The 27,679-nt window shown below is 39.5% G+C and overlaps 1 protein-coding gene across 2 annotated transcripts in view; it reads left to right on the top strand.

Annotated features, from left to right (window-relative positions):
• The first annotated feature begins 3,086 nt into the window (after positions 1 to 3,086).
• The window catches only part of FSTL5 (follistatin like 5), a 493,618-nt gene continuing 469,025 nt past the window's right edge, over positions 3,087 to 27,679 (top strand). For both annotated transcript variants that reach the window (XM_077814497.1, XM_077814496.1), the window contains exon 1: positions 3,087 to 3,209. In XM_077814497.1, coding sequence (XP_077670623.1) covers positions 3,087 to 3,209 — 123 coding nt within the window. The remainder of the gene's footprint in view (positions 3,210 to 27,679) is intronic.

The following is a 27,679-nucleotide window of genomic DNA, read 5'->3' as shown; positions in this document are numbered from 1 at the left end:
CTGGAAGATCATGTTGTGACTCATGAAATCCACCTTACTAAATTTCAATTGCCTTTTTGGATTTGATTCTAAAGAGGCTCAGGATTGAGAGGCTATTTTAAATCTTTAGAAACTTTGATCTTGGATCAACCCTTTTGAGGTAATTAGCATTCAGTATTTAGATGGCAGCAGTTCTCAAAATGTTGAGTGCTTTCTAAACACAAAGCAAGATACTCTGTTTCAATTGCAGAAATAGCCCAGAATGGAAGCTGCAGTTTTCTGAGTTATGTGGAATACTTTTGAACTCTATGGTTTTACCAGTGGGCTTTCCAACCTTTTCAGCAGATCATGCTGTATGCTTTATAATAATTTCTATAGTGTCATAAATGTGCATAGTGCATGATATATCTTTTATAGGTCACTGGTAATAGAGGTTTACCTTGCGCCTGTACCAAGCCCAGGTAATTAGGCTTGGCAAAGGAGAGTTCCTCAAAGGCTGAAATTGCTTAAATCTGTCTCCCCAACAAATGTTATGGACTGTTAAACTTTTGAACCCACAATGACTCCTACTATTCCTGCTCCTCCATTCTCTGAGGGGTGTATGCAATGGTTGGTGAATCCATAAACTGTTGGATTTACTCGCCCTTCCCCTCACTCTACCTTTATCTTTTCTCCTTCATCATCCCCACCAAATTTAGGTGAATGGAAGTAGTCATTATTATTTATTATTGTACTACAATGTCAGGCCAAGATCCTGGTCCCATTGTGCTAGATTCTGTATAAACATATAGTAAGAAAGAGTCCTTGCCCCAAAGATTTTACAGTAGGAGGAGAGAAGACCAGAGCTGAGCAAATAATTGATATTTCAGCTCAGTGGCCAAACAGGAAATCTGGTGGGGTTGGGGGAGGGAAAGGAGAGGAGGAGTTTTTTTTTTTTTAATGAAACTGCTTTTTTTCCCCTCACAAAATTGAAAGACAGAAAAAAAAATGTGTTTGAGTCACAGAACACATTTGGAATGTTGACTTGAAATATCATTTTCTAAATGAAATGTCATCTTGGATCACTATTTTGCTGTTTGTTTCAAATTGAAATGGTTTGTTTTTGTTTTGTTTGTTTGTTTTCAGTTCTTATTGCCAAAACTATTCACTATATTCCATCCAAATTTGCTAAGGGACCTCTAGACAAGACAAACAAAGGAAATAAGAAAGGAAGTATTATCTTAATTTTACCAATGGGGAACTGAGGCACAAAGAGATGAAGTGCCTTGCCCACGTTCATACAGCAATTCTGCAGCAGAACCCCAAACTGAATCAGAGTCTCTTGAGCCCCTGTCATAATCACAGGATCATCCTTCATCCACACACCTTGAGTGTGTTCCAAAAAACTCTTTCTCACTCCACAAACGTACACAAAGTAACAGCACTGCATATGTGAACAAAACAACTGTCGAAAACATCAACTGTTGAAAAGTCAAGTTATTTTGTTGTTTTTCTGACATATATCTCACCTTAGGCTCATGGATTTCCATGGGTGGGTCTGGGCTGAATAGCGGGGGGTGAGGGGAATATGTTAAATTCTGAGTTTACTGATGTTAACAGGATATAAACCAGCATAACGAAGATCAAGTTTCCCAATGTATGCTTATAGATACAGCACCTAGAATATAGTAAAACAAAACAAAGGTACAAACAATACCTCCTTTAATTCTGGGTGATGGCTAGAGAAGTACCAATTCACAGGATATTTATTTTATATATTTAAAGTTATATTTTCCCTGTCTCATACTTTAGGGGATACACACATATAAAAGGAAAAGTTGTAAGGAAATTCACTAAACAAATAATTAAACAAACATATAAAACCTTCCTAATCCCTAATCCTCCTGTGAGTGATGTCTTGAGGATAGACTATCCAGGTTCCTGATTGAGGCCTTACTTCTGGGTTTCATTATGGCTTCTTCATTATGCCACCTCTGCTGGGCTACAAAGTCAGCAGAATTAGCCATTAGTGAATACCAGACTAGAGAATTCTTCTGGTGTCCTACTGCTGATGGAATAATAGTCTTGTAACACAACGCGTACAGCGCTAAGGGACATGTTGTGTTGGGTAATGGAAGGTGTATGGTGGGACTGTGCTACGTTCAGTCCAGGGCCCGGATTAGATGACCTCTCGAGATCCCTTCCAGTCCTATGATTCTATGAGTTTATCTACTCTTGGCTGTCATTGCAGATAATCACAGTTTTATAACAGCTCCTGGGGCTGGTCTACTTTATGCCAATAATCAGAGTAGTCCCTGACAGGTTTTAGAATCTTTGTTCCCTCACAACCTTCCTAAGCTATGCTAACTGAGCTCAGCCACAGCTCAGCTGGGGGTTTTGAAACAATCAAAGAAGAGTTTTCTCCCAAAGAATCCAATGCATTTTTTACGCATTCCATCACATATTGGACCAGGACTTCGGGATTTTAGTCACTGGAATATAAATACACATAGAGTGCAGACATCATTAATGAAGCTCATAAAATGTGTGCCCCCAGTACCTTGATTTAAGAAGTTCTCCCTCATATTGGGACATAATAGGGTATGTGTTCACATGTACAATGCATTGCATATAGTTTATGTTTGCAAATCCTGTACGATAACTAGAATAGTGAATATATATGGGAGATGGCATCATACATAGACAGTGAAATGCTGGAGAATATGCTTATAAACAAAAAACACTGGGCCATGTCATTGGTGTTCTCCTTCTTTTCTGTTCTTCAGTTTAAAAAATATTTTTGTTTTCTTCAATGCTTTTCTTTTATGTACTGTCCTTCACATATTTTTTTCCTCCACAGTCAAACTATGGTATAGGTGCTGAATGCTGATTAGAAATATTTAGTCCAATACAACCTAGTCATTTTTTGATTCCTAAACACCAGCCCATCATTATTTTTGGGCTATCAGACAGCTTATGCTAGATAATTTTAATAGCATCTATTCTAGTCTACAAATGGAATTTAAATATTTTTAGTTTTTATTAGATTATTTGTGGCAAAATTATTTTAATGGTCTGTCATTAATCTTTTACTATTTTTTTATTTTGACAGGAGGAAACCAGTAAGGATGTTTATGTGGTGGTCAGCTGTTTTATTTCTTGGATGCATTTTGTTGGGAGCAGAAGGGTGGCCAGCCAAGGAAGGATATGACTTTAAGCCCTATCAGCCTCTAGTAAGATTACGCCACAAGGTACTGATTATTTTCTAGCATTCTTTGCTTTTCCACAAATAAGGAATAATTTACTCAGTAAACTTTTATTTTATCAGAGTAACCATTTAGGAAGAAACTCTTTCCAATAATAAAATCTTCGGAATATTGCTCTAATTAATCAGTATAATGGAGATGCTTTGCAACTTTCCAGGGATCAAAACAGCCTTAAATCCAGTTTCCATAGCCACCAGATAACTCCCCTTGCATACAGTGATTCTCTAGTGGTATAGAATCATCATAGCATCTCCTAAACTGCTCCTCACTGGGTTGCCAATGTAGGTGAGTGGCCATAGAAAGGTATACTTGACTGCTATAATGGGCCCTGGGGGTTGCCTGCAGTTGGCATAGACTAAAACAGCCTTTAATTTGCTTTAACTTATGCCAAAGACAGAAGCAGCACCTGGACAAGCATGGGGCCACAACTGTGACTTAAAACCACCTTTGCCCCCTACTTCTGGGCTTGTGCAAGGTGCACTTCAGTTGGAGAATCAGGGCCATTATCTGTATTAAATATCTAAGTATTTTGAAACCACCTAAGTGGGTTGGTGTTAACATTTCAAGGTGTTTTAGTTAAATTTCTTCATGTACTTTACAAAATATCAAAACTATTTCCTGCTATTTGTAAGTTTGTAAAGATGAGCCCAAATCCTGAAGTTCTCACTCGGTCTATATTCAGGTGAAACTCACCATTGAAACCAGTGGAAATTTTGCCTAAGTAAATATTGAAGGATTTGCCCATGAATGTACATTTTTGTGAAGGTACAGTATATTTCTTACAGATGGAACATAAAATATGTAAACACTATATTTTAGTAAAATTACAAAGAAATGCTATAGTATGAATCCTCTGTGGATTATTGTTCCAATATCAGCACGTGCTAAGAATGTCTTGAGTACGTGAGGCCCAGTCCTGCAAACACTCATATATGTGCTTCATTTTAAACTGGTAAGTGGACTACTTGGCAGGATCAGGGTCTTAGACTTTACCTGTTAATTCAGTTCCATTTATGCAATTTCAGAGAAGCATACTCTACAATTTCAGAGAAGCATTCTCTACAATTTCAGAGAAGCATACTCTATAGTAGCAAGGAGAAGAAAGAAAAATGAGAAAATAATAGACTGAAACTAGGAGGAAATTAAAACAGACAGACAGGACCATGAAAACAACACTGGAAATACAGACAGTTTAGGTGGAAAAGAAAAAAAGAGGAAGAATGGAGATGAAAGCAGAGTTAGAGACAGAAGCAGGAGATAAAAAAACAACTAAGAATATATTTTTTAGATTTACGTGGTCTCTAGTTACCTCTAGTTAGGTTAACATTAGTCTGTTCGTAGTGTTGTTGGTGGAGTAATTCTTAGATAGCTGTTTTATGTTTGGAACAGAATATGATACAGATTACAAACATAGTTTGTGGAGTTTAACATAGATAAAAAATAGAAGATTATTTTTTGTCTCTCATCTCTAAACCATCATTGCTTTATTTTATTTAGTCAATTCTATTAAAAGGCCTCTGATATTATACTAATAAATTTTTGTTTGCAATTAGATGTGAGAATGTACCAGACTGGCAGTGTTTTCCTGAAACACCCTCCGTCTAGTGAATGTTGGTACTTTTGGGAAAGGTTTAAATGAGTCCTGTTGACTCACTGACATGACTTGTCATCACCATCTGTCTATAAAGGAAGTGGGTTCTCTCTCGGGGAAAAGAAAGATGTAGACTGTGGACTGAACATTCCTAAGGGGGAAAAATCCTCTGAACAGTCAAACCTGGTAGAAAGTGTGAGCTGGTGTTTGTTACTTTATTGCTGTAAAGCTAAACCCCCAGAATTAGGTGAGGTTGGACCTTCAAGTGTGTGGAGTTTTTTATACTGCAGGTTGGTAATGGCTCCTGCTTACAGAGTGCAATCAATGCTGGATAGAGCTGGTCAGGAAACGGTTTTCCTGTCCCATGAAAATTTACAAGATCTCAAAAATTTTCCCATTCCACACTGGTATGAAACCAAGACTTTTCAAAGTTTTTCGATAAACACCCAGAATAACCTTTTAGGTTACCCACTGTGATATGGAAGAATCTTCCTGATTTAGATCAGAGACTTCATTCTGAATCTTCCACATTTCAAGTGAATGCCCTAGCCACCAGGCTGTTGGCTATTCTGGGGTGTCATTCTATTTCTTTCTCTCTCTGGTATTGACCACAATTCTATCCCAGACTTGGGGAAATTTTCTAACCAAAGTCTCATTAAAATTGATACATTCCCATTAAATGTTTTGATTTTGACAAATTGGCATTTTCCAGGGGAAAAAAACCTACTTGTCAAAAAATTTCCTGACCAACTTTAATGATGGGAATTTTTAACTTCTGATTTACTCTAGTGGAGTAATTCCTGAGTTACACTAGTTCAGAATCATGTCCACTGTCCTTGAAAATAACTGTTAAGAAGTAGGGGGACTGGAATGTTATGTTTTACTGCAGAAGTGATGGCACATTCTGTTAGCATACCTTGTATTTTTATTTCTTTGAAAAAGATAAAATTAAAGTTTTAAAAAGAGAAAAAAGGTGAGTGATAAAAGTGAAGTAGATAAAACTGAGAACTAAAATGAGTTCTGACCTCTAACCAACAAAATCTCTGTGTTGATTATTTTCTGGAAAATGTTTCTAGATGATAAAATGATCTAGCTTTCAATATTAGTGTAAAACAAAAAGATAAAAAAACATGTCCTAAAGTCAGCTTTTTTGGAATCAATTCTGGCACAGACATACATTCAAAGTATTTAACAAAATAATATTTTATATCGGGTATGTACTCTGAGAATCTGAGCCTTTTCTGCTTCCAACAAGCATTTTATATTTCAAATGTTTAAATAAATAAATTCAATTATGCAAGATTGCTTATTGCGGGTAAAAGATGATCACAAGTACAGCAAGGTGTTGCTTGCTATTGAGTAAGTAACATTTCTGAATGGTTTATGGCTACATAAAGTGAAAACAAATGATGATTCACTGTTGCTGCAGTGCTGGGAAGCTTAACCAATGATTACAGTACAGTCAGAGTAGTTTCAACTGTCAGGTGAAAACACAAGTATCCCATTTCTTCTTAGTTAACCTGAAATGATTAACTTATCAGCTGGAGGAGGTAGTTACTGTTTACACTGTTTCTGTAGTTAGCAAGTTTAGATATTCACAAAGGTTTTGTGCATTTATATTTAAAAATGGGTTATATACCACTTTTGTGCAGATTTTTTTTTTCACAGAGTTGCAAGTAGGTATAGGAAAACTCAGGCAACTTTGAGGTTAATTTAGACCATATTATATGGTATATATATAATTTACAGTATTCATGACCAAATCCTGAAATTAGTGGGTTTCCATGGATGGAATTTAGTTATGAAGGGAGATCATTGACTATTAAAATGTCACAATGTTACACACACAAACACAAAATAGCTGCCAAGAATGTTACCAGGGAAAGGTATAGTTGCCACTGAAGGCAGCAACATCCTTACTAAAGATAATAAAAAAGAGAGAAGATTCCCTAATCCACTGATTTAATAGTCTTAGTAAAGTCTATTATAAATTAAATCAACAAGTTCTTCAGATATCACTAACTAATGCTCAGTGTATGAATTCTCTAGAAATACGATGCAAATTAGCCAACTGAAACCACATCACCCAGGAAAACAAATATACACATCTTATACTTACCAACCTCTAGCTTCCCCATGTAAATCCTATTGTACTGTGAAAACAGTGGAACAGGACCTAAATCACCAGTGTTTTTCTTACCGTGAAGACATTATAATTTGGAAGTGGGTCACTGTCAGCTTTCCTAGAAACATCGTATGACTTCCCACAGCCCTTCTTCCATTTGCCTTTTCCTCCTGCCCCAGAGAACCTCTCTATCTTACAAGAAAACAAACACACCACTTGGTTCCAAACTGTTTCTCTTTCTCTCTCGCAATGCTACCCTAACCAGGGTTAGAGAGGCCTGCGGGGAGAGATCAATGGTGAGTTCTTGGGTTCTTTGATTTCTGTTGTAGCAGACAGAGGAAGACAAGGCAGAAAAAAATCATGTCTACAGTGTAAACCAGAATGGAGAGGTTTAATATTAATCCAACTGGTATTGCTTGTCATTAACTCTCAGTGTGATGTTGCTAAACAAAGATGCCGGTTTTAGGTTCATGATGCTAAGTGCATGTTCAATGGTTAATAAAGTTTCAGATGTCCATAATTTCATGCAAATGGTTTGCATTGCATTACTGAAAGCTTGTTGGGTGATACTGCTGGACTGCTTTCGATGCAGTTGATTCTGGCCAGGAGTTCAGCTCAGCTTGAATTAAGGAGGAATTAATGAGGAGGTGATATGGCTGTGCTTTTTGTATCCAATCTGCAATTCAAGAGGTGCCCTACACCATAACTGGATAGAATACAATGTATCTATCTTGCGTGGGAGTCATGAGGTGGAGTTAAATTGGGACTGGTTCTGATGTACCAGTCACTTGCTAGACAGGAAGTCCCTGCATGAGTTTATGGGTTTCCTCACCACAGTGGCATTGAAACCTCTGTGGCTGCTAATGCTTTGTGCCTTTAACAGCCATCTCATGACATCTTTTGAATCAGTTCAAGATTTCTTAGCTAACAAAATGACCATTGAACTATAACAGGTAATAACTGTCTCATTTCACATAATTTGCCACACTCTTAATTTAGTTTCTGGATTGGGATTGTAGGTTGGGTAGTAGGCACTTTTGAATTTGTCATGGTCTGGTCATTGCCTTCCTCAGTTTTGAGGTTGGGACTGATTTACTTTGTTGGGGTGAGGGACTTGTGTTGATGGTCTGCCCTTACTGGTCAAGGGAATCAGAGCTCTTTCAGAAGGCCACAAGAGTCTGTATCCTCTTAAAAGATTTTTTTCTTTATCTCTTTTATCTGTTTATTTTATTTTTTTTATTTTCAGCCATCAAAAGGGTACTTTCTGTTCTCTGGCTTCATTTTCACAGATCATCTGGGTTTACACATACCAGCAATAGATGAAATATGATGAAAGATGTTTGACAACAGATGCTTCAGACTGATTGGACCATACAGATTATACAAAAAAATTATGCTGAGACTGTAGAGAACTTAGTTCTTTATGATTGATGCAGGCCAGCAGGGAACAACTAGTCTCATCATTGACAAAGACTGTTAACCCTTCCCTGAGACTATATGTACAAGACTTTCTCAAGGAGACAGCGGTGCTGTCTTTTGCATCACTTGACATTGACAATCTTGCAAACAAGCTTTCAATATCTAATCTTTCATTTTTGGCTAACTTTACACAGAAAGATGTGGCAATATAAGTCTGAGTACTTAGATACCTCAGTTCTGGGCCTGGGCTGCAATGGTCCTGGCCAACCCCAGTGCAGTCTAGGGGTATGGGTGATCACACTGGTAGTTAATGAATATTTGGATCCAATGCCATTGGAACTACCATTTCCCCATTTGCAATTTCTCATGACAATACCATTACATATAGTTATATGTTAATAGAAAAGATGTTTAATGTTATTTTGATAGATTTCATTTTATCATTAGGAATTACCAGAAATTTCTTCCCCATTTGAGCTAATCAATTCACTTTATAGTATTTCAGTAAAAAGATCACAAAATGTGAAGGGTCCATACAAGAAAATGATTTTATGAGAAGAAGTCTAATTTTATCAGTTATTAATTGAAACTATTAAAAGTTTCATTTATGGTATTTTTAGTACCCATTATACAAAATGACCAGCTGGCATTTAAGCAGTATGTCTCATCCTGCCTTCTGGAAATTTTCTAAGGGAATAAAATTCAATTATCTGTAACTTGTCAACTCTGTGCATGTAAATTGACAATAGTTCAGACATTACCATAATATCATGTCAATTAAATTCAAATGTTTGACTGTATGAATTAAACTTAAACTAATGGACCATTGGACAACTGGGAAATTTCCAGTTATCAAGAAAATGTTCTTGTGATTATGTCACGTTGGCTCAACAATAGCCTATTATATTTGATCACAGAATTTTAATTACTGCTCAGTATCATATCTCTGTTGTCCAAAATGGGGCTTCTTTAAAGAGTACATTTCCTTTCATAAGATTTTCCATTAATTTTAGAACAGTGATCTGTATTTATATTTTAATTGTGCAGTACTATTAGTTGTTTGGTCTTGCTTAAGTGGTTTATCATCACTGGTTTTATTCAAAAGAACATTGTCAAAATTATGCCATGCAAGAAAAGAAAAAGAAAATGAACAAAATCCTTGTCCTATCTTTCACTGTGGTCACAAAAACAGAAAATCAGGTCGAAGAGTGGGTTTAGGTATAAGGGGGATTTCATTGGTGTAATACTTCAGAAAGATGAATAAGAAGTTCTAGAATCTGGAGGAGATTATGGGTAGAATTTTTAAAAGAACTCAGCACTGGCCTAACTGCTGCCACTCCAAGTCAACGGTAAAACATCCGTTGGCATCAACAGAAGCATTTAGTAAAGTCAGTGATGAGCGAGCATTTCTAAAAAATTTACTCCAGGTTGTCTTTTTAGATCAAACTCCACAGAATATTTTGCTGTGGTTATTCAGAGGGATGTTAAGCTATGTCTGAATGTTATTTGGGTTTACTGTTTTGCAAGTTTCTCCAGGTTCTCCATAAGCAAAGACACTGAATAAATGTGTAAGGGCCTTTCCATTTGGAAGTTGTCTTGCATTGCTAATGAGCTGTTGTAGATAATTTATTAATATGAAGTCTCACATCTGAAATCATTAGAAATTGTATCTTTATGATACCACACCCTCTGTTCAGATAGTGTAGTTTTAGGTTAGTTTGTTCATTACCCAGGGTGTCCTTCAACTCTCTCCCATGTAATCAGTCACTGGTTTTTCTTTCCCCCCAGTATTCCCCTCTGTGTGGGCTCTTAATTTAATAATGTTTCTGGAATTTTGGTGCCTCAGGATCTGGCAAGATAGGTGTTCAGGGGGATCCTGCACATTGACTGACCCTTTGGGGAACGGTCTCCCAACCCCAAGCCTGTACATATGTAGGAAATCCAGTTCCCTTTTTGAGGTTACCTGGTGTTTCTCCCTCCCAGCAGTGAGTCCTTCCCTGTCCCCTAGAGGGCTGTGATCTGTGATCTGTGGGCTAGGTGTATTTACCCTTTGATCACATGCACCTCTTCCCAGCAGTTTTCCCGTAACTGTCTCTCACTAGCCTGTGGGAAAACACCCCCTTTTGTCAGTTGGGTCATTTGTGTTCTTACAAACTACCACCTGGCAATTTCCTGATCTCAACTCTTCTGCTGTCACAAGTGTTAGAGCTGCATCTTGATGTAAAGCGACAGAGTTACTTTCTAAAAACTTACCAGAAACAGCATCCTGAAAACCTGGGACCTGGCTTGGGGTACCCTCCATCACCCGTTTCTCTGTCCCTGAGAAGTCAGCTGTGTGACTGCTCCTTCCAGGAGGTCAGTTACACAGTTGCTTCTCAAAACCTGGGTCACAGGCTGAGTGCCTGGGTGCACAGATGCTGACCCAGCCATCCTCCTAGTGTCCTGGGCATTCTGCCCCAAGTGACTTTTCAGGAGACATTCCTGTATCCCCACTATTCCTTCCCCAGTTTCCTCCTCTTGGCCCCCTCCTAAGACACATTTCTCTGTGTTCCATAAGAAGGCTTCTATCCCTTGTTCATCTGTAAAACTCTGCCAGCTAACAAGTGGGACAGTTTCCTTAATCACTGACAACACCTCTCCTGCCCCTGTGCCTGAGGGCATGTTGCCTTCTGTTGGAAAGGAGCTAGTCTCAGCCTCTCCTATTCTTGGAAGCACACTGCTTCCCTGTGTTACAGAGTCACAGGAATCCTCACCCACCTCAGTGGTTTCTGAGATTCCCTGCCCCTTCTCTGGGCTCTTCTCTGGGACACATTTCTCTATGCTTCCTAGAGCTGGGTTTATCTCTGGTTCAGCTGTGACCTGCTGGCAGCTAACAACCTGGACAGTTCTCTCCCTGGCAGACATTACACCCCCATCCATTCCTGATGTGGTGTTGCTTCCAGTTGCAGTGCAGGAGTTGGTCTCAACCATCCTCCCACTGGAAGCATGTGGCTTCCCCCTGCTGCAGAAGAATCAAGGAGACTCTCTTCCATTCTCTCAGCAGTTCCTGAGACCTTACCCTTTCCCTCGGGTGTCCCAGTATAAAACTCCCTCCTGCTGCAGGCAAATACTTTAACCTGAGCTACACAGAAAAAATCATTACCAAGAAGCAGGTTGACTAAGTCAAAAAACTTTCCAAACCTTCCCACACCACATGGATTTTAGCTAGTGGTATGAGAAATCTGCTTTTGCCCACCCCCACAATCTCTGCCATTGGCCAGTTAGCATACTGGCCTTTGGGACCACACTCTGCTTAACCAGAGAGATCTGGGCCCCTGTATCCCTCTGCCCCAAGTATGCCCTGCCATCTATTTGGACAGCCTTAACATGCTCCATATTTGGTTCTGCAGAGGCTAACCTCACAAAACCAATATGATAGGTTTCAATTGCTTTGGGGTTTTCTGTGTTGAGGACAGAAGAGTTAACATGAGCTATTGGTTGCCTGCTTCCTCCCAGCACAGGGCATTTATTCCTCAGGTGAGCAGTAGAATTAGCACCTTATGGGCTCTTTTGCTTTTACAGGAAATTTGGGATAGGAGTTACCAGTAGAGGTCTGTTTTTGGGTAAGAGAATGTTTAGGCTCCCAACCCCCTTCTCTCTTCCCAGGGGCAAAATGGGATCCTCTCTTCCCACCAGTTTTAAACCACTGTTTCTATGGCCTGCCCTCAATAGATGCCTGAGTCTGTTTGAAGGCATAAGCTAAAAACGCCATCTCATCCACAGTCTTTACATCTTTGTCCCATAGATACTGTTTTACATCAGCCTTACATATGCTTAGGAAATGCTTTTGAGCAACAAGATCAAGCATTCCTTCAAAACTTGCCACCTCTTTACCCCTCACCCATTTTCCCAACAAATCTTTCATTTTGTTTACATATTCCCCATTACTCATCCCAATATCCCTTTTAAAATTCCTAAATTTAATTCTATATGTTTCTGGGGGTAATCTGAAAACTTTCCAAAACATTATTTTTAAATTTACAGTAGTCTAAAACCTCTTTGATAGACATTCCACTGAATACATTTCGAGCTTTACCAGTTAATTTCACAGTCAGGGTAGGAACTCTCTTATCATCAGGGATTTCATGTATTACACACAGTCTTCCAAAGGTATTCAGATATTCAGCAATATCATCCTCTTCACTGTATGCAGGACATAAGTGTTCCCATTTGTGGATTTTTGGAGTGATGGGAGTCATTGGGGTCGGGGGCCTCTGGTTCTGCTTCTCGAGCTGGTGTTTTCTCTCTCTTTCTCCTCGCTCTCTCTTTTTTTCTTCTCTTCCTCTCCCTTTTTCTCCCATAGCCTTCTGTGTGCAGCCTCCTCTCTGGCTGCCTCTGCCTCCATAGCCCTTCTGTGTGCAGCTCCTCTTCTTTGAGCCTCATTTCTGCCTGCCACACTTGAAACTCATGGTCCTTTTTCTTCTCTGCTACTTCCAGACTGGCCAGCTCTAGTTTTGTAGCTGCTTCACTGGTAATCATTTTTCTGCTTTCTTGTGCTTATTTCCCCCACCTGAAATAAACAGACAGAAAAATAACAAAACTGTGACCTCCTTCTGACTGTTCTTAGCCAGTGCACTTAAGACTCACTTAACATCACAAATATCAGTGCTTAAAGTATGAACTCCAAGTGGAGTAACAAGCCGCACATACACCCTGCTTGCTGTGCCACTGTGACATTCTCCTGGTGTTATCTGGACCGGTGATCTGCTAAGTCACTCCAGTCCTCACCTCTGGGAGCCAGCCTTACCCTGCTCTGCTGTGAGAACCCCCACTCCTGGGCTGTTCACGTACAGCCTCCAGCATGTAAGCTGCTCATATGATTGTGCAACCGAATGACATTAGCCAATATCTCTGGTCCCAGACACAACCCTAGGAACCTTGGTCTTGCAGTGTCCAATTATGCCTGCTGGACACTGCAAGCTTATATGAATTAGTCAATTTAACAAATAAATTGATATGTACCAAGGTTGTTATCCTAAGGGGAGTCTTTGACAGGACCGGCCCAGAACATTTTGGTGCCTGAGGTGAGGAGCTCAAATGATGCCCTCATGCCCCGTCGCTTGGGCCAAAACTTTGAAAGGTCTCAATTCTGCCTTCTTCTTGTTCCTCTCACGGTACTGCTCTGCTGCCTACCCCAATAAAGGAGAACTAACAACTTAAAATGCCTTGTTCAAAAATTTTAAGTAACACTTAACTTTCAAACACCTGAACAGCAAATGTAACTTTTTTTGTCTGCATAGTAAACATTGGCATTTTTATCTGTTTGAATAATCAAAGTGATGCTTTCCATGCTTTCTTGGTTGCAAAGATTTGAACTGCTGAAGGTCCACAGTCTGGGCCAGCTCATGCTCTATTGAGATGGTTGCAAGGCTGACCAGCCTCTCCTGTGTTATTGTGGAGCATAGATGTCTTTTTATTAACTTCAGCTTGGAGAAGCTGCGTTCTCCACTGGCAACTGTTACAGGAAGTGTTCGAATTATGCGCAGAGCAACAAAAGCATTTGGAAAGAGGGTGGTCATCTTATATGTGCACATATATTCCAGAACAGCCTTTGGAGTTCATCCTGCTGAAATGTATCTTGAAAGGGTTTTCGGTTCATCACCTAAATCACTCGCATCAATATAGGGCATGTCATCATGTGTCAACACTGTCTCTAGTGCCCTGCATTGCTGGTGTAGGTCTTCTTCAGATATAGTGAGGAGTTTTGGAATATCATACAACATCCCAAAGATACTGCTGTGTTCCTTGAGCTGCATGAAACGTTCTTCAACTGACTCTTGCACAATCTAGCACCTGGTTAAAGAATTCAACTTTGAATTGTTGTTTGGGATCTCTTATGGGATTATCCCAGGCCTCATAATCAAAATGTCTTCTTCTTTGGTGACTCTTGTATTCTTGAATGGGTGGGAAAATAGCTTCAGTGGGAAGTTCCTCTGCCAACTTCTGGGCACTCTTCAGAACATTTTGAAATCCCTCATCTGACCAGTAATACTGTAGGTATGACTTTGCTTACAATATTTATTTCAAACAGTATGTCATGCCACAACACTAAGCCACACAGAAATTTGAAGTTATGTATATTTCTGGTGATTCCATTTCCCTCTGCCACTGTTCTCCCATGAACAGTTTCTGTCATAGCATTATCCTCCATAATGGCAACTATGGCACCATCTACCTTCCCAATTTGATGTTTGATAGGCTTTATCGCCTCCGCTCGACTTTCCCATCATGTGGCACTCAGTGGTTTCAGTGTCAGAGAGGATGATCCCTGATGTTGCTTCAAAATTTGCCATCGATGAGCTGATGCAGAGAGAAATACATAGATGCTTTGAATTACATTGAAAAGTTCAGCAGCCTCACTAGAAGCTGATGCTGCATCACTGACCACTAAATTCAATGAATGAGAACTGCAAGGGACAAAAAAAACCTCAAGGGTTTAACTCTCGGATCCATGTTTGCACTCCTATGTTCTTTCCTCTCATGTTGGCACCATTATCGTAGCCCTGACCTCTCATGTCAGTAAAGCAATTCCCATATCTTCCAGCTTTTTAAGAACCACATTTGTCATACCAGGTCCTGTAGTATCATCAATGTCAAAAAATTCTAGAAAGTGCTCTAAGACAGTCACCATTGCAGGGACATTTTCACTAGGTTCTGTTGTTGTTACAAAATGCACCATTAAAGTCATTTGTTCCATATGGCTAATGTCAGGAGTGCAGTCCAGAATAACAGAGTAATATCTTGCTGACTTCAGATCTGTCACAATCTTCTGTTTGACTTTTGTTGCCAGTAACTGTATGATCTCATTTTGAATTGTTTTTCCAAGGTAGTGGTGTGTGTACATTTCTTGGGTGGTGACTCTTCTTAGATGCTCCTGGAGAACAGCATCAAACTCAGCCATCAGCTCCACAATTTTAAGGAAGTTTCCATTGTTTGGCACATACAGCTGATCCGAAGTGCCACACTCTGCTAGGTTTTGGGTAGCAAGCATTCTCACAATGGCAATGAGCCTTTTCAGAACATTTTGCCGGTAAAGAGACTCTGATGCAATCTTCTCTTGATGCTGGTCATCTATGGTGGCCTTTAGCTTTAGCCTCATCTCAAGCTCTTTCAACCTGTGGAATGCTCTCTGGTGATTTGCTGCCTTTTCATGGCATGCCAGATTTCTAGCCAGATTTTTCCAGTCCTTTTGTTCCTGTAGAACCCAAACTGGCTGAAACATTAGAGTGGAAGAGTTTGCAACAAAAACAGTATGTAGCATTCTGGGGTTTTGAGTACATAAGCCATGGCCTCTCCACTTTGTCACCATTGGGGATTTCACGGCAGTAATGTGTTGGTTGAAAACTTCTATTTTCATTGTCTTCAGGGAACATGAAGATTTTCACTTGCTGTGGCCCATGCAGTACAAGGAAGTCCCTCAGGCTACTGCTCAAGTGCGTCCACAGTCCTGGATCATCTAGACTTAAGGAATTAAACTCAGCAGCAGCTGTTTCTTGTGCTTCCACTACACTCTTTTCTGATCTACCATTTTCTTCAGGAATGTGCATGGTTACATCCATTTGAGATGGAGATATGGATGCTGCAGTAGCTGCCAGGTCACCTGCACTCTGACTAACTGGAAAATCAGGCATCTCCTCACCACTCACATCCTCACTGGGGCTGGAAGGCTCACCGTGAACATTTGTGTCTATGTAACTCAGGAGAGCTCCTTCCTGCTTAGATAGAAAAGCTTCCTTTGCTTTATTTCTTTTTCTGAATGCTGCCCCAGAGGGGCATTTTTTTCTTTCACTCATGACTGGTGTTCTGTGCCAGCTATAGTGGCTCTCAACACTCAGTTGAAGGGGACAAATAAGCAGGCTGGTAGCAGGGCCTGAGTGAGGGAAGATATCAGCATCTTAAAGGCCTAACAGGCTCCTACTACTTCAGTTGATTGCCTGTTCTCCTCAAGTGGGTTCAGGGAAGCAGCAGGAAACAGGAAGCTCCCTGAGAAGCTGGTGTTAATCAGTCTAGGCTCCTGGGGGTGCTAGAGAGGTACATAAGAGGCTGCTCCTCCTCTGTCTCCCTGCAGCTCCTGCTGCTTTCTGTTATTCCCACCTTTTCTACTCCCTGCCTGTTATGTCTCTTATTCCCTCCTTCCTCCAGCATAGCACTCCACCATCTCTGTGTATCTAGAGCAGAGAGGATACATATGCACCAGCAGCAGACACAGTTTTCTACACTCTGGGTCCTAGTGGTGCCCCCCACAGTCTGGCACCTGAGGTGGCCACCTCAGTTCGCCTCATGGTAAGGCCAGCCCTGGTCTCTGACATGCTTCAAACCAAATGCACTGCTTCAGGTAGAATAAACAAACAAATTTATTAACTACAAAGATAAATTTTAAGTTATTATAAGTCAAAGCACAACAAGTCAGATTTGGTCAAATGAAATAAAAGCAAGATGCATTCTAAGCTGATCTTAACACTTTCAGTGCCCTTACAAACTTAGATTCCTCTCACCACAGGCTGGCTGGTTGCCCTTCAGCCAGGCTTTCCCCTTTGATCAGTGCTTCAGTCGCTTGGTGGTGATGTCTGTAGATGGACGTGGGTGAGAGAGGAAGAGCATGGCAAACGTCTCTCCCTTTTATCATGTTCTTTCTTCCCTCTTGGGTTTGTCCCCCACTCCTTCAGAGTTAGGTGAGCATTACGACATCATAGTCCCAAAATGACAAAATGAAGGGGGGTGGCTCACTCAAGAGTCCAACAGATACCTTGCTGCTGCCTAGGCCAGTGTCCTTTGTTCCTGTGAGGCTGGGCTGGGTTTGTCCCATACATGCCCTGATGAGGTGTGAACTGCCCCTCTGCTTTTGGGGAGTTTTGCCTGGGCTTGTTTTAAGCTATGAGAACACATTTTCAACCTCATAACTACATACATGAAATTACAACCTATAACATTACTATAATAACAATACTCAGTGCATTATGAGACTTCTGAAGACACCCGGCATGAAAAACTTTGCATAGGGTACCACACAATCATATAAGGGTGAACATGGGCGTGCAGAGTGATCTGCTGAGGTACAGAACATCACAAACACCCCCTTCTTAAAAATAATGTTTCTGATTCTTATTTCACCCCAGTGTAACACAATTGGAAACCCTCTTAACTTACAGTTAAGTAAGTGTGAGAACAAATAAAATCCACAACATTCAAAGTTTTCTCAAATATTTCTATAAGTCCAAATATTTCCATTTTTGCCTTCTTATGAAAAATCTGCACTTTCAGGTGAAACAAAGAAGGGAAATAGAAAAATAAAATGTTGTAGGAAGAAACAGATGCATTCCAATTAATATAATAAATTGGGATAATACATTATTTTCATTACAAATTATGAAATGTAAATTAGTTAGAATGTTGTATAATGTATATCAGCAAATGGGAGGCTTTATACAGATGTTCTTTTCAATGATGTATGTACTGTGTATGCTAGTTATGTTTTTTAAGGTTACACTCACATGCTCATTTGGAACATTTTATCCAGGAAAGATTACATGCAAAATAATGCTACTCAGAGATACAGAGAGGGGTCAAGCAGGCAAAGCCCAGATTATAAAGCTTCAAACAATCCCAAGTTTAAAAGTTCACAGTGTTTATCTAGAAGTCCTGCCTGCCTGAAGGCTCTGAGAATTCATATAATTTCATCCCCTTAAATCCTCTCTGCCCTGGAAAAAAGGCTTTCTACTGCTGTTAAATGTAGCAGTGAATGCTGGAGACTCAGAGTACAGTGCTGTTCTCACTTGTAAAAAATGTGAGAATTCTTTTATTCCTGAAGGATCTTATACTCTGTACCCATTGCCCTTTTAATATGTCCAGGGTTTGAGTTGCAAATTCCAGGTTTCCCCTAAGCTTACATGACAGCTTGGTTTTGTTTTGTTTTTTAACTGTAATCCTGTAGTCTTGTAAACAGTAACAATATTTAATATTTTCTTCCAGATATACATGAATAAAATTTGACAATTTAATATATTATTTCTTTCCTTTGTCCATTAGTATTTTCAGGACATAACCTATTTTAAAAGTGCTATTATAACCATCATATGGTAGCTGATATTGGTTGGAAATCAAGAACATTCCCTCCCATAGAAAACCCTTGAAAGAAGTTTTTTTTGGGAAGGAAACTGAAGTTTCCCTTAAAAAGTCTACTGCACATTGTTTCTTCCACCAACATTCCCCGTGGAAGAAGCAGGAGTTCTGGCCAGAAACACTACATTCTGCAAAAGGCTAGGATTATGGATGCAGAGGCCCTGTGCTGGGTCTTACTGTTGGCTGTTGGCAGTATCTGGCTGCACTACCTTCACTTGGGAAATTCTCTGGTGTCAATGATGAGAGAGGTAGAAGTTTTAGCACCATCCACTGTCCTCTCCACCCATGTGAATCCTGACACTGGAGGTGGTTGACCTCATCCCATTCTTCATGGGATGGATGAGATCTATATTCATAGGGCTCTTTATGCATTCAGATATCAGGGGCATCACCTAGAGCTTGGTTAGCAGCATTGCTTCTTTATGTCACATGCCATACTATTGCAACCATAAATGAACCATGTATAGTCCATGTTCTGGGGAGCTCATGTAATTACCCTGTAAATCATAGCTTCTCTACCTCGGCTCATAACTAAGTGTTCGGAGGCATGACCACCCTGTCCGCCCCATATTGGTAACTAGGAGGAAGAGGGCTGGGCATTCCTGGTACAGACAAGGTTAAGAACCACTACTACTAAACCTTTTCTGTATGCTGCAATTTAATGATGAATAAAATATTGTTTATGTTGAATCACATGGGCCTTGGTTTAGGAATGTGACAAATGTACAAATGAGGGTGCTTTGCTCCTGGATTCCTATTCACACAATTCTGATCCCTAAGATCAGAACAAATACGAGATAGTTAAAATAGCTGTTACCATGTAAATAAGCAAGGTCCAGATTCCTCTCCTTTGGCCACTCTGTCTCTGGTTAGCCTCCCGTCCCCCAAACCTGTTCCCTATGCACTCCCACCTGTGCATCAGCCCAGCACTGCATAATGAGTTCTTTCTGTCCTACTGCCTGGTTCTGTCTATTCCTCCTAGTATCTGATTATTCATTTTTATTATCTATAGAATGATGATACGCATAACCCAGTCTCTGATGAATGAATGAAAAAATGGATTTGTACATTCTTTGTTCTGACTCCATTGTTCATGTAATTCCTTCATCCCCTCTCTAGGGTGTGAGAGTTTGGGCAGCACTGGGACAAAGTACATACATTAAGTGAATTACAGTGTGTTGGTGAGGTGTGATCTGCACACATTATCAGTTGGCTCATATGAGTGAGAATGATAGTTCCAGAGCATACATATTAATTGAATAAAATTGTAATATAAAATATAAAATTCAAAATCAATATGAAAGTCTTATAAAACTATATGTAATCTTAGCAGGACAATGAAGTCAATCTAATCATTAACAGTGGTGTGTTGACAAACTGGCATGCACCCCAGCTCCACTGTTCTAAATTAATGATTTTTTAAAATTTCTATTCTGATTCTAATTAGCAAACTGCTGTAGTATAAATCAGAAGAAATATGTACTATAAATAATAAGAGGGTGAACTGTAGAAGTTATTTTGTTTGTGCCTGCCTTTGGGGTTCAGGCAAAGAATTTGTGTGGAATTTAATTCAGAATTTAGATCTGATCCCATTTTTAATTCATGCATTTATTTTGCTGATTTATTTTTAAGCTTTTAAGCATCTTTCTCTCCTGTTTTGTCTTTGCGGGAAAAACAAATGACTTTTCACAGAAAAATGGCCTTCCTTTTAACATCAGGAAAAGATCTCAAGAGTCTTAACTCCCATTTCTTCCTGGTTGATTTAGCCTTGTCATAAATATAAAGGGAAGGGTAAACCCCTTTGAAATCCCTCCTGGCCAGGGGAAAGCTCCTCTCACCTGTAAAGGGTTAAGAAGCTAAAGGTAACCTCGCTGGCACCTGACCAAAATGACCAATGAGGAGACAAGATACTTTCAAAAGCTGGGAGGAGGGAGAGAAACAAAGGGTCTGTGTGTCTGTCTATATGCTGGTTTCTGCCGGGGATAGACCAGGAATGGACTCTTAGAACTTTTAGTAAGTAATCTAGCTAGGTATGTGTTAGATTATGATTTCTTTAAATGGCTGAGAAAAGAATTGTGCTGAATAGAATAACTATTTCTGTCTGTGTATCTTTTTTGTAACTTAAGGTTTTGCCTAGAGGGGTTCTCTATGTTTTTGAATCAAATTACCCTGTAAGATATCTACCATCCTGATTTTACAGGGGGGATTTCTTTATTTCTGTTTACTTCTATTTTTATTAAAAGTCTTCTTGTAAGAAACTGAATGCTTTTTCACTGTTCTCAGATCCAAGGGTTTGGGTCTGTGGTCACCTATGCAAATTGGTGAGGCTTTTTATCCAACATTTCCCAGGAAAGGGGGGGTGCAAGTGTTGGGAGGATTGTTCATTGTTCTTAAGATCCAAGGGTCTGGGTCTGTAGTCACCTAGGCAAATTGGTGAGGCTTTTTACCAAACCTTGTCCAGGAAGTGGGGTGCAAGGTTTTGGGAAGTATTTTGGGGGGAAAGACGTGTCCAACCAGCTCTTCCCCAGTAACCAGTATTAGTTTGGTGGTGGTAGCGGCCAATCCAAGGACGACGGGTGGAATATTTTGTACCTTGGGGAAGTTTTGACCTAAGCTGGTAAAGATAAGCTTAGGAGGTTTTTCATGCAGGTCCCCACATCTGTACCCTAGAGTTCAGAGTTGGGGAGGAACCGTGACAAGCCTAAATTCCCCGAAGAAAAAGAAGGCAGATTATTTTCAAAAGATTTTCATTTGAAGATATGTGTTTCAAAGACAAAGAAAGGGTCTCTGGAGGATCCTGTGCTCCACTTACTTAATAGGTGCATTAGCTGGACTCTCACATGGAAACTGAAAAGGTCTTATTTATATAACTTTTAGCAAATATAAATAACTTTTTAATTCCTACTGTAGCTTCATGACTTTTTAACCTGCTGATCTCTTGCCTTTTATTCATAGATTGTATATTTGGTGCTTCCTCTCTTCCCTCTATAATAGATTACCATTTTTTATAAATTTTTTATTGGATGTCAGAATGTGTTACCAAACTGCATCATGACATTAGGGCACCTCCTTGATCATTCTTTTATTTTATCATAGGGAGCTAGATTTCAGTATTCAGTGTACAATCTGTGAAGCACTGCTGTCATGGAATTTCTTGGAAATTACTGCAGTATACCATATAATATGAAGGCAACAGAAAAGGTGGTGGCAAACTACTGTATATTCGTATTTGAACTATTTCCCAGCGTTTAGAAATACTGTATTTGTAGATTATTTTTTTTAATAAACGACAAAGGGACATTATTATCATGTAGTCTGATCTACTGAATAACACAGGGAACAGAGTTTCACCCAGTAATTCCTATATCAAGCCCATAATTTATGGTTTAAGTAGAGCATATCTGTTAGAAGACATTGTCTGGATTTAAACACTTCAAGTGATGGAAAATGCATCATCTTATAGTTTCGCTGGTCAATTACCTTAATTATTATTTTTTTAGCCGTATTTCCCATTGGAATTTGTCTAGCCTCAACTTCCAGCCATTGTCACTTGTTATGTCTTTGTCTTCTGAAGCCCTCTAGTATCAGAAATCTTCTTGCTATGTAGGTACCTTGACAATGATCAAATCACCAGTTAACCTTCTCTTTGAATGTGGATGCGAGAAACTGACACACTATTTCAGAAATGGTCTCCTATGGTGCATGTAGAGGTAATATCACCCCCTCCCCCAACTCCTACTTGACATTCTCCTGCATGAAAGAATCATGTTACACTTTTAGTCATAGAATCTCATTGGGAGCACATGTTCACTTGATTATCCACCACGACCCCAACGTCCTTTTTACTGTCACACTTTTCCAGAATACAGTATGACCTATATGCTTTGTACCCAGATGAACGACTTTGCTTTGGGTTACATGCAAATGTTTGATTGCACCCAGTTTATCAAGTGATCCAGATCACTCGGAAAAACTGACTTGTTCTTTTTTTAAAAAATTATTTACCACTCTGTCATTCTTCATGTCATCTGCAAAATATACCTGCAATAATTTTATATTTTCCCCCAGACCAATGATAAAGATATTGCTTAGCATTAGGCCAAGAACAGATCCCTACAGGACCCTATTAGAAATATCCCCATTTGATGATGATTCACCATTAATAACTATATTTTGAAATCTGTTTTTAATCCATTTAATATGTATTACATTAATTTGATATAGTGATAAATCTGAGTATTTTGTCAGTTACCTTTACAAAATTTGAAATGTCCTAAAAAACAATAACAAGTTTTGTTTAAGACCTATTTTCCATAAAACCATGTTGAATGGTACTAAATATTCTACTGTCCTTCAATTCTTCATTGATTAAACTACCATATGAGCTGTTCCATGATTTCATATTGTAGGTTAACCAGCCTACAGCTACCCAGGTCAACCCTGTGATACAGAAGCCTCTTGGCAAATGCTCCCCTATTCTTTGCAAACAACTCTCCCCTCAGACCTGGTAAACTCATTACACAAAACATCTTACAATATATTTATCCATAAAGAATAACATATAACGTAGCTATAGAAAGCTCTTTACTGTTTCAATACAACAGAAAGTAGGGAAAGGCACTCTGGATTCATTCACTAAGGACGTCCATTAGGGAGCAAGGGATTTCCAGGAATGTTGGATTCTGGTTCTGGTGAAACCTGCCAGCTCTGCAATGGACTGAACTTTGTGGGGGAAGTTACTTATTTATATAGTCTATAAGTACAGACTATATATTTATTATATAAGAAATATAAATATTGCTAATAGTTGGCAAAGTTTAGTGGTTATGATTTTGTTTTGCAGTTGTTTATGATTTTGTAACCAGTTGTTTCCATCACTTTCTCTCACTTCTAGTTAAATCTTTATTCTTTCTTAAATAAACCTACTTTTGTTTTATTATATGTGCTCACAAGTTCTTTGTGGTTTACAGGAGTAGGGAACTAAGGTAAAACTGGGGTATGCTGCACCTTTGGGTGGAGAAGATCTGGAATTTCTGTGAGCAGCCAGTGTCAGAAGCTGGATATCACAGGGGAACAATCCTACTGGGTGAGGTGAGGTTTGGCATAGCCCAGAGGAGAGTGCTTGAGTGGCTGAGAGACTGGTGGTGTCAGGGAACTGACACCCAGCCACCACAAAAAGACTCCGTTTCACCTGACACACGGGGTAATAAGATGGCACTCATTCCTGCATGCCCCAAGAACCAAAACAATCCTGTTTACCCTTTAGGGCCACAGTGCTCAGCTCTTTGCAGTAAATTCCTGTTACTGAAGGATTGTTCTCTAAGGTATTTTTTTAGTGTGTTTTTCCTCTCCAGTTTTAAATATCTCCAATGATGAGTTTCCACCAAAGCCTTTGGAAATGATTCCATTGTCTAATATCTTACTTTCAGAAAGACTTTATTGATATCCAGCCTACATTCTAAGAGTATTTGCATGTTGGTAAATTATGTAGATGACAATCTAAATCATTTTCATACATCACTGGAAAATAATTTTTCAAGGACACAAATTTTCAGGGTTTAGTACATTTTAAACTTCTATATTTTTAGTGAGTTCCAAGTGTATTTGAACAAGTTCTATCCTTTTCATTATGCCAAACATTTTGTCACTGAATCTGAATGTTTTGCTAACTCTTGTGTTCAAGTATCAGCAAATACTGGACTAGGACTTGCTTCATTCATTTCAGTTAGTGTATTACGTTCAATAGAGTATAGATGCACCACTACAGAAATGCTGATTCATCTGCAAAGCTGAAGGAGAAAGGGATATTCATAACATCAAATGGATTTTCAAAGATGCAAGCTAGTAATTTTCTCTGTCTTTAAATAAGGCTGGCACTGGAGTTTCGGAACTGCTACAGTAGTCAATACTTTTATTAATGGTAGTCAATCATGTAGTGTTGCCAGATATATCATTACTTCTTTCAAACTTTTACTTCTAAAAGTCTGTCATTTGCTTAACTATTTAAATATTTCTGTTTTATATCTGGGAAAAGCTATTGCATATATTCATATCCTATCTGAATCTAAAACCTTGCAATATCAGACATCGCTTAGAGCGTGAACAAAGCTCCACCATCCCGATCTATTCTATGCTGCGTTTTGCATGCCCTCTTTGTTGCTAAGTCCTATAAGTTTTTCCCCTCTTTGTGTTTGATGGAGGGATTTTTTTTCAGACAGCCCCTTTTGCATGTTCCAAAAAGCATTCCAAAAAGCTACACATTGTACTCTCTGCAGTCTCATGAGTGCACCTTTCCTTGTGATAGGTCTGGGTCTCCAGTTCAGTCAAGGGGGTCCTGTGATAGCCACTCTCTTTGGGTCCCTGTTTCTCACCAAAGCTCCTTCAACAGGGTTAATTTGGCTTGGTTCCCTGCAGGTGTCTTCTCTCTTGAGACATTTGTAACTAGAAAATGTATGCAGTGATACAGTTCAGTCTTCTAATAACAAAATGATATTTGTCTACAGGGACACAGCTAGAGATATGGGTTAAAATAACAAAGAACCCCTACATGCATGACTCTTGCCTATCCTTCTATCTTCCCTAGGCTTATTAAAGCAGGCCCTACTTAGCCCAGCAGACTTAAGTCTCAGGATGGGAAAGCAAGGCTGCATATCATACGATGATGATTAAATACTTTCTATCCCAATAGTAACTAAGAAGGATGTTAAACAACATCTACTAAAGTTAGACATCTTTAAATCATCAGATCTGGATAATGTATATCCAAGAGTTTTAAAAGAACTGACTGAGGGACCCTTAGTGTTGATTTTAAGGGAGGCTTGGAACACTGGGGAAGTTCCAGATGACATGAAGAAAGCTGCTGTTGTGCCAGTATTTAATAAAGGTAAACAGGATGACTTGAGTAATTATAGGCCTTTCAGCCTGACTTCAATCCCAGCAAAAATAATGGAACTGCAGATACAGAACTTGGTTAATCGAGAATTAAAGAGGAGATTATAATTAATGCCACTCAATGTGAGGCTATGCAAAATACATCTTGTCAAGCTAACTTCGCATCAGGTTTGAATGAGACTACAAGTTTGGTTCATTAAAAAATAATACTGTTGATATAAAAAAAAAACCTTCTGTAATAGATTTGGTACTGCACAACATTTTAATTAAGAAACCAGAATGATACAAAATCAGCACATTAAATGAATTAAAACTGGCTAACTGATAGGTTTCAACATTTAATTGTACACAGGGAACCATGGAGCAGATGTAAAAAGAAAAGGAGTACTTGTGGCACCTTAGAGACTAACCAATTTATTTGAGCATGAGCTTTCGTGAGCCACAGCTCACTTCATCGGATGCATACCGTGGAAACTGCAGCAGACATTTCTGATGTGGATATGTAGGAACTGGTTCTTGGCACTATTTAATATTCTAATCTATACCTTTGAAGAAAACATAAAATCACTGATTAAGTTTGCAGATGACACAAAGATTGAAGCAGTGATAAATAATGAAGAGGGCATCTCACTAATACAGAGCAATTTGAATTGCTTGGTCAGCTGAGTGTATGCAGATGTGTTTCAGTATGGCCAAATATAAGCTTACACAGCTAGGAACAAAGAATATAGGTGTCATGACTGACTCTTGAATGGTCTAACCTAGCAGTCAGAATAGGAGTCAGCATCAAGCCAAGAATTGGAGTTGGGAGTTGAGCCAAGGATAAGAGCTGGAGTCAAAAAGTCAGAGACCAGGGGCAAGGTTGAGGAAAAGGTCAGGAAAGGAGGAACCAGGGACAAAGTGAGAAAGCAGGGCTCAAGAATCAGGCAAGAAGGTTGGGACCAATATAGCAGCCAACCAGAAATTCACCCAGTTGTGCAGACAACTTCCTGTGCCTCTCATTGGGTTTAAATAGAAAGTCTTGACCAATCAGAGGTCCAGCTGTTCCTCCAATCAGGGCCCAAGGGAACCCTCTCTGATGTAGCTTCAGATTTTATAGTCTCTCCTCCCAATTGGTTGGTAACAAGCCATTGTGTGAAATCAGGGAAATGTCAGTTGTCTGGGAACCCCATGGACCAAAGTCTGAGACCCGTAAAGTCATGACAGTAGGCCATACTACAGGATGGGGGATTATTCTGTAAAGTAGTTTCTTTAAAGAAGACTTTGGGGTTGTGATGGGTTGGATCACAGAAAACCCCTTGGGAACTGCCACCTGATGTGCTGGGACTACCTCTAAGCCCATTTTACCTGGAAGCTTTGGACTTCAGTGCCCTGCCTGGTTTGAGCCAGACACACTTGCCTGTGGCAAACAGAGACCCAGGTCTGAACAACATCCTCCAAAAGCTGAAGGCTTAGCTGAAAACAGCTTAAGAAGTGTTCCTGTCTCCAACAGTCAGATGCCCAGCTCTCAGTGGGGTCCAAACCCCAAATAAATCTGTTTCACCCTGTATAAAGCTTATACAGGATAAACTCATAAATTGTTCACCCACTATAACAGTGATAGATAGGTATGCACAGCTGTTTGCTCCCCCCCCCCCCCGTATTAACGGATACTCTGGGTTAATTAATAAGTAAAAAGTGATTTTTTAATACAAAAAAGTAGTATTTAAGTGGTTCCAATTAATAACAGACAGAACAAAGAGAATGATCAACAAAATAAAATAAAACATGCACACCTATGCCTAATACAGTAAGAAAGTGATTACAGATGAAGTCTCACCCTCAGAGATGTTCCAGTAAGATTCTTTTACAGACTAGCCTCCTTCTAGTCTGGGTCCAGCAATCACTCACACCCCTGTGGTTACTGTCCTTTATTCCAGTTTCTTTCAGGTATTCTTTGGGGGTGGGGAGGCTATCTCTTGAGCCAGCTGAAGACAAAATGGAGGGGTCTCCCAGGGGCTTAAATAGACTTTCTCTTCTCTCTCCCAGGGGCTTAAATAGATTTTCTCTTCTCCCTCCTCTCTCCTATCCAGAATCCAGCTCCAAGATGGAGTTTTGGAGTCACATGGGCAAGTCACATGTCCATGCATGACTGAGTTCCTTACCAGCCAGGCCACATTCCTGGGAAAGCTCAGATGTGGATTGGTGTCTCCAAGTTCATTGTTAGCTTAAGTGTTTCTTGATTGAGCACTTACTGAGAATAGTCTTTTCTCAGGAAGCTGACCAACTGCT

Source organism: Eretmochelys imbricata, chromosome 4 (assembly GCF_965152235.1).
Source record: "Eretmochelys imbricata isolate rEreImb1 chromosome 4, rEreImb1.hap1, whole genome shotgun sequence".
NCBI lineage: Eukaryota > Metazoa > Chordata > Testudines > Cheloniidae > Eretmochelys > Eretmochelys imbricata.
This window is presented reverse-complemented; position numbering and strand designations above follow the sequence as displayed.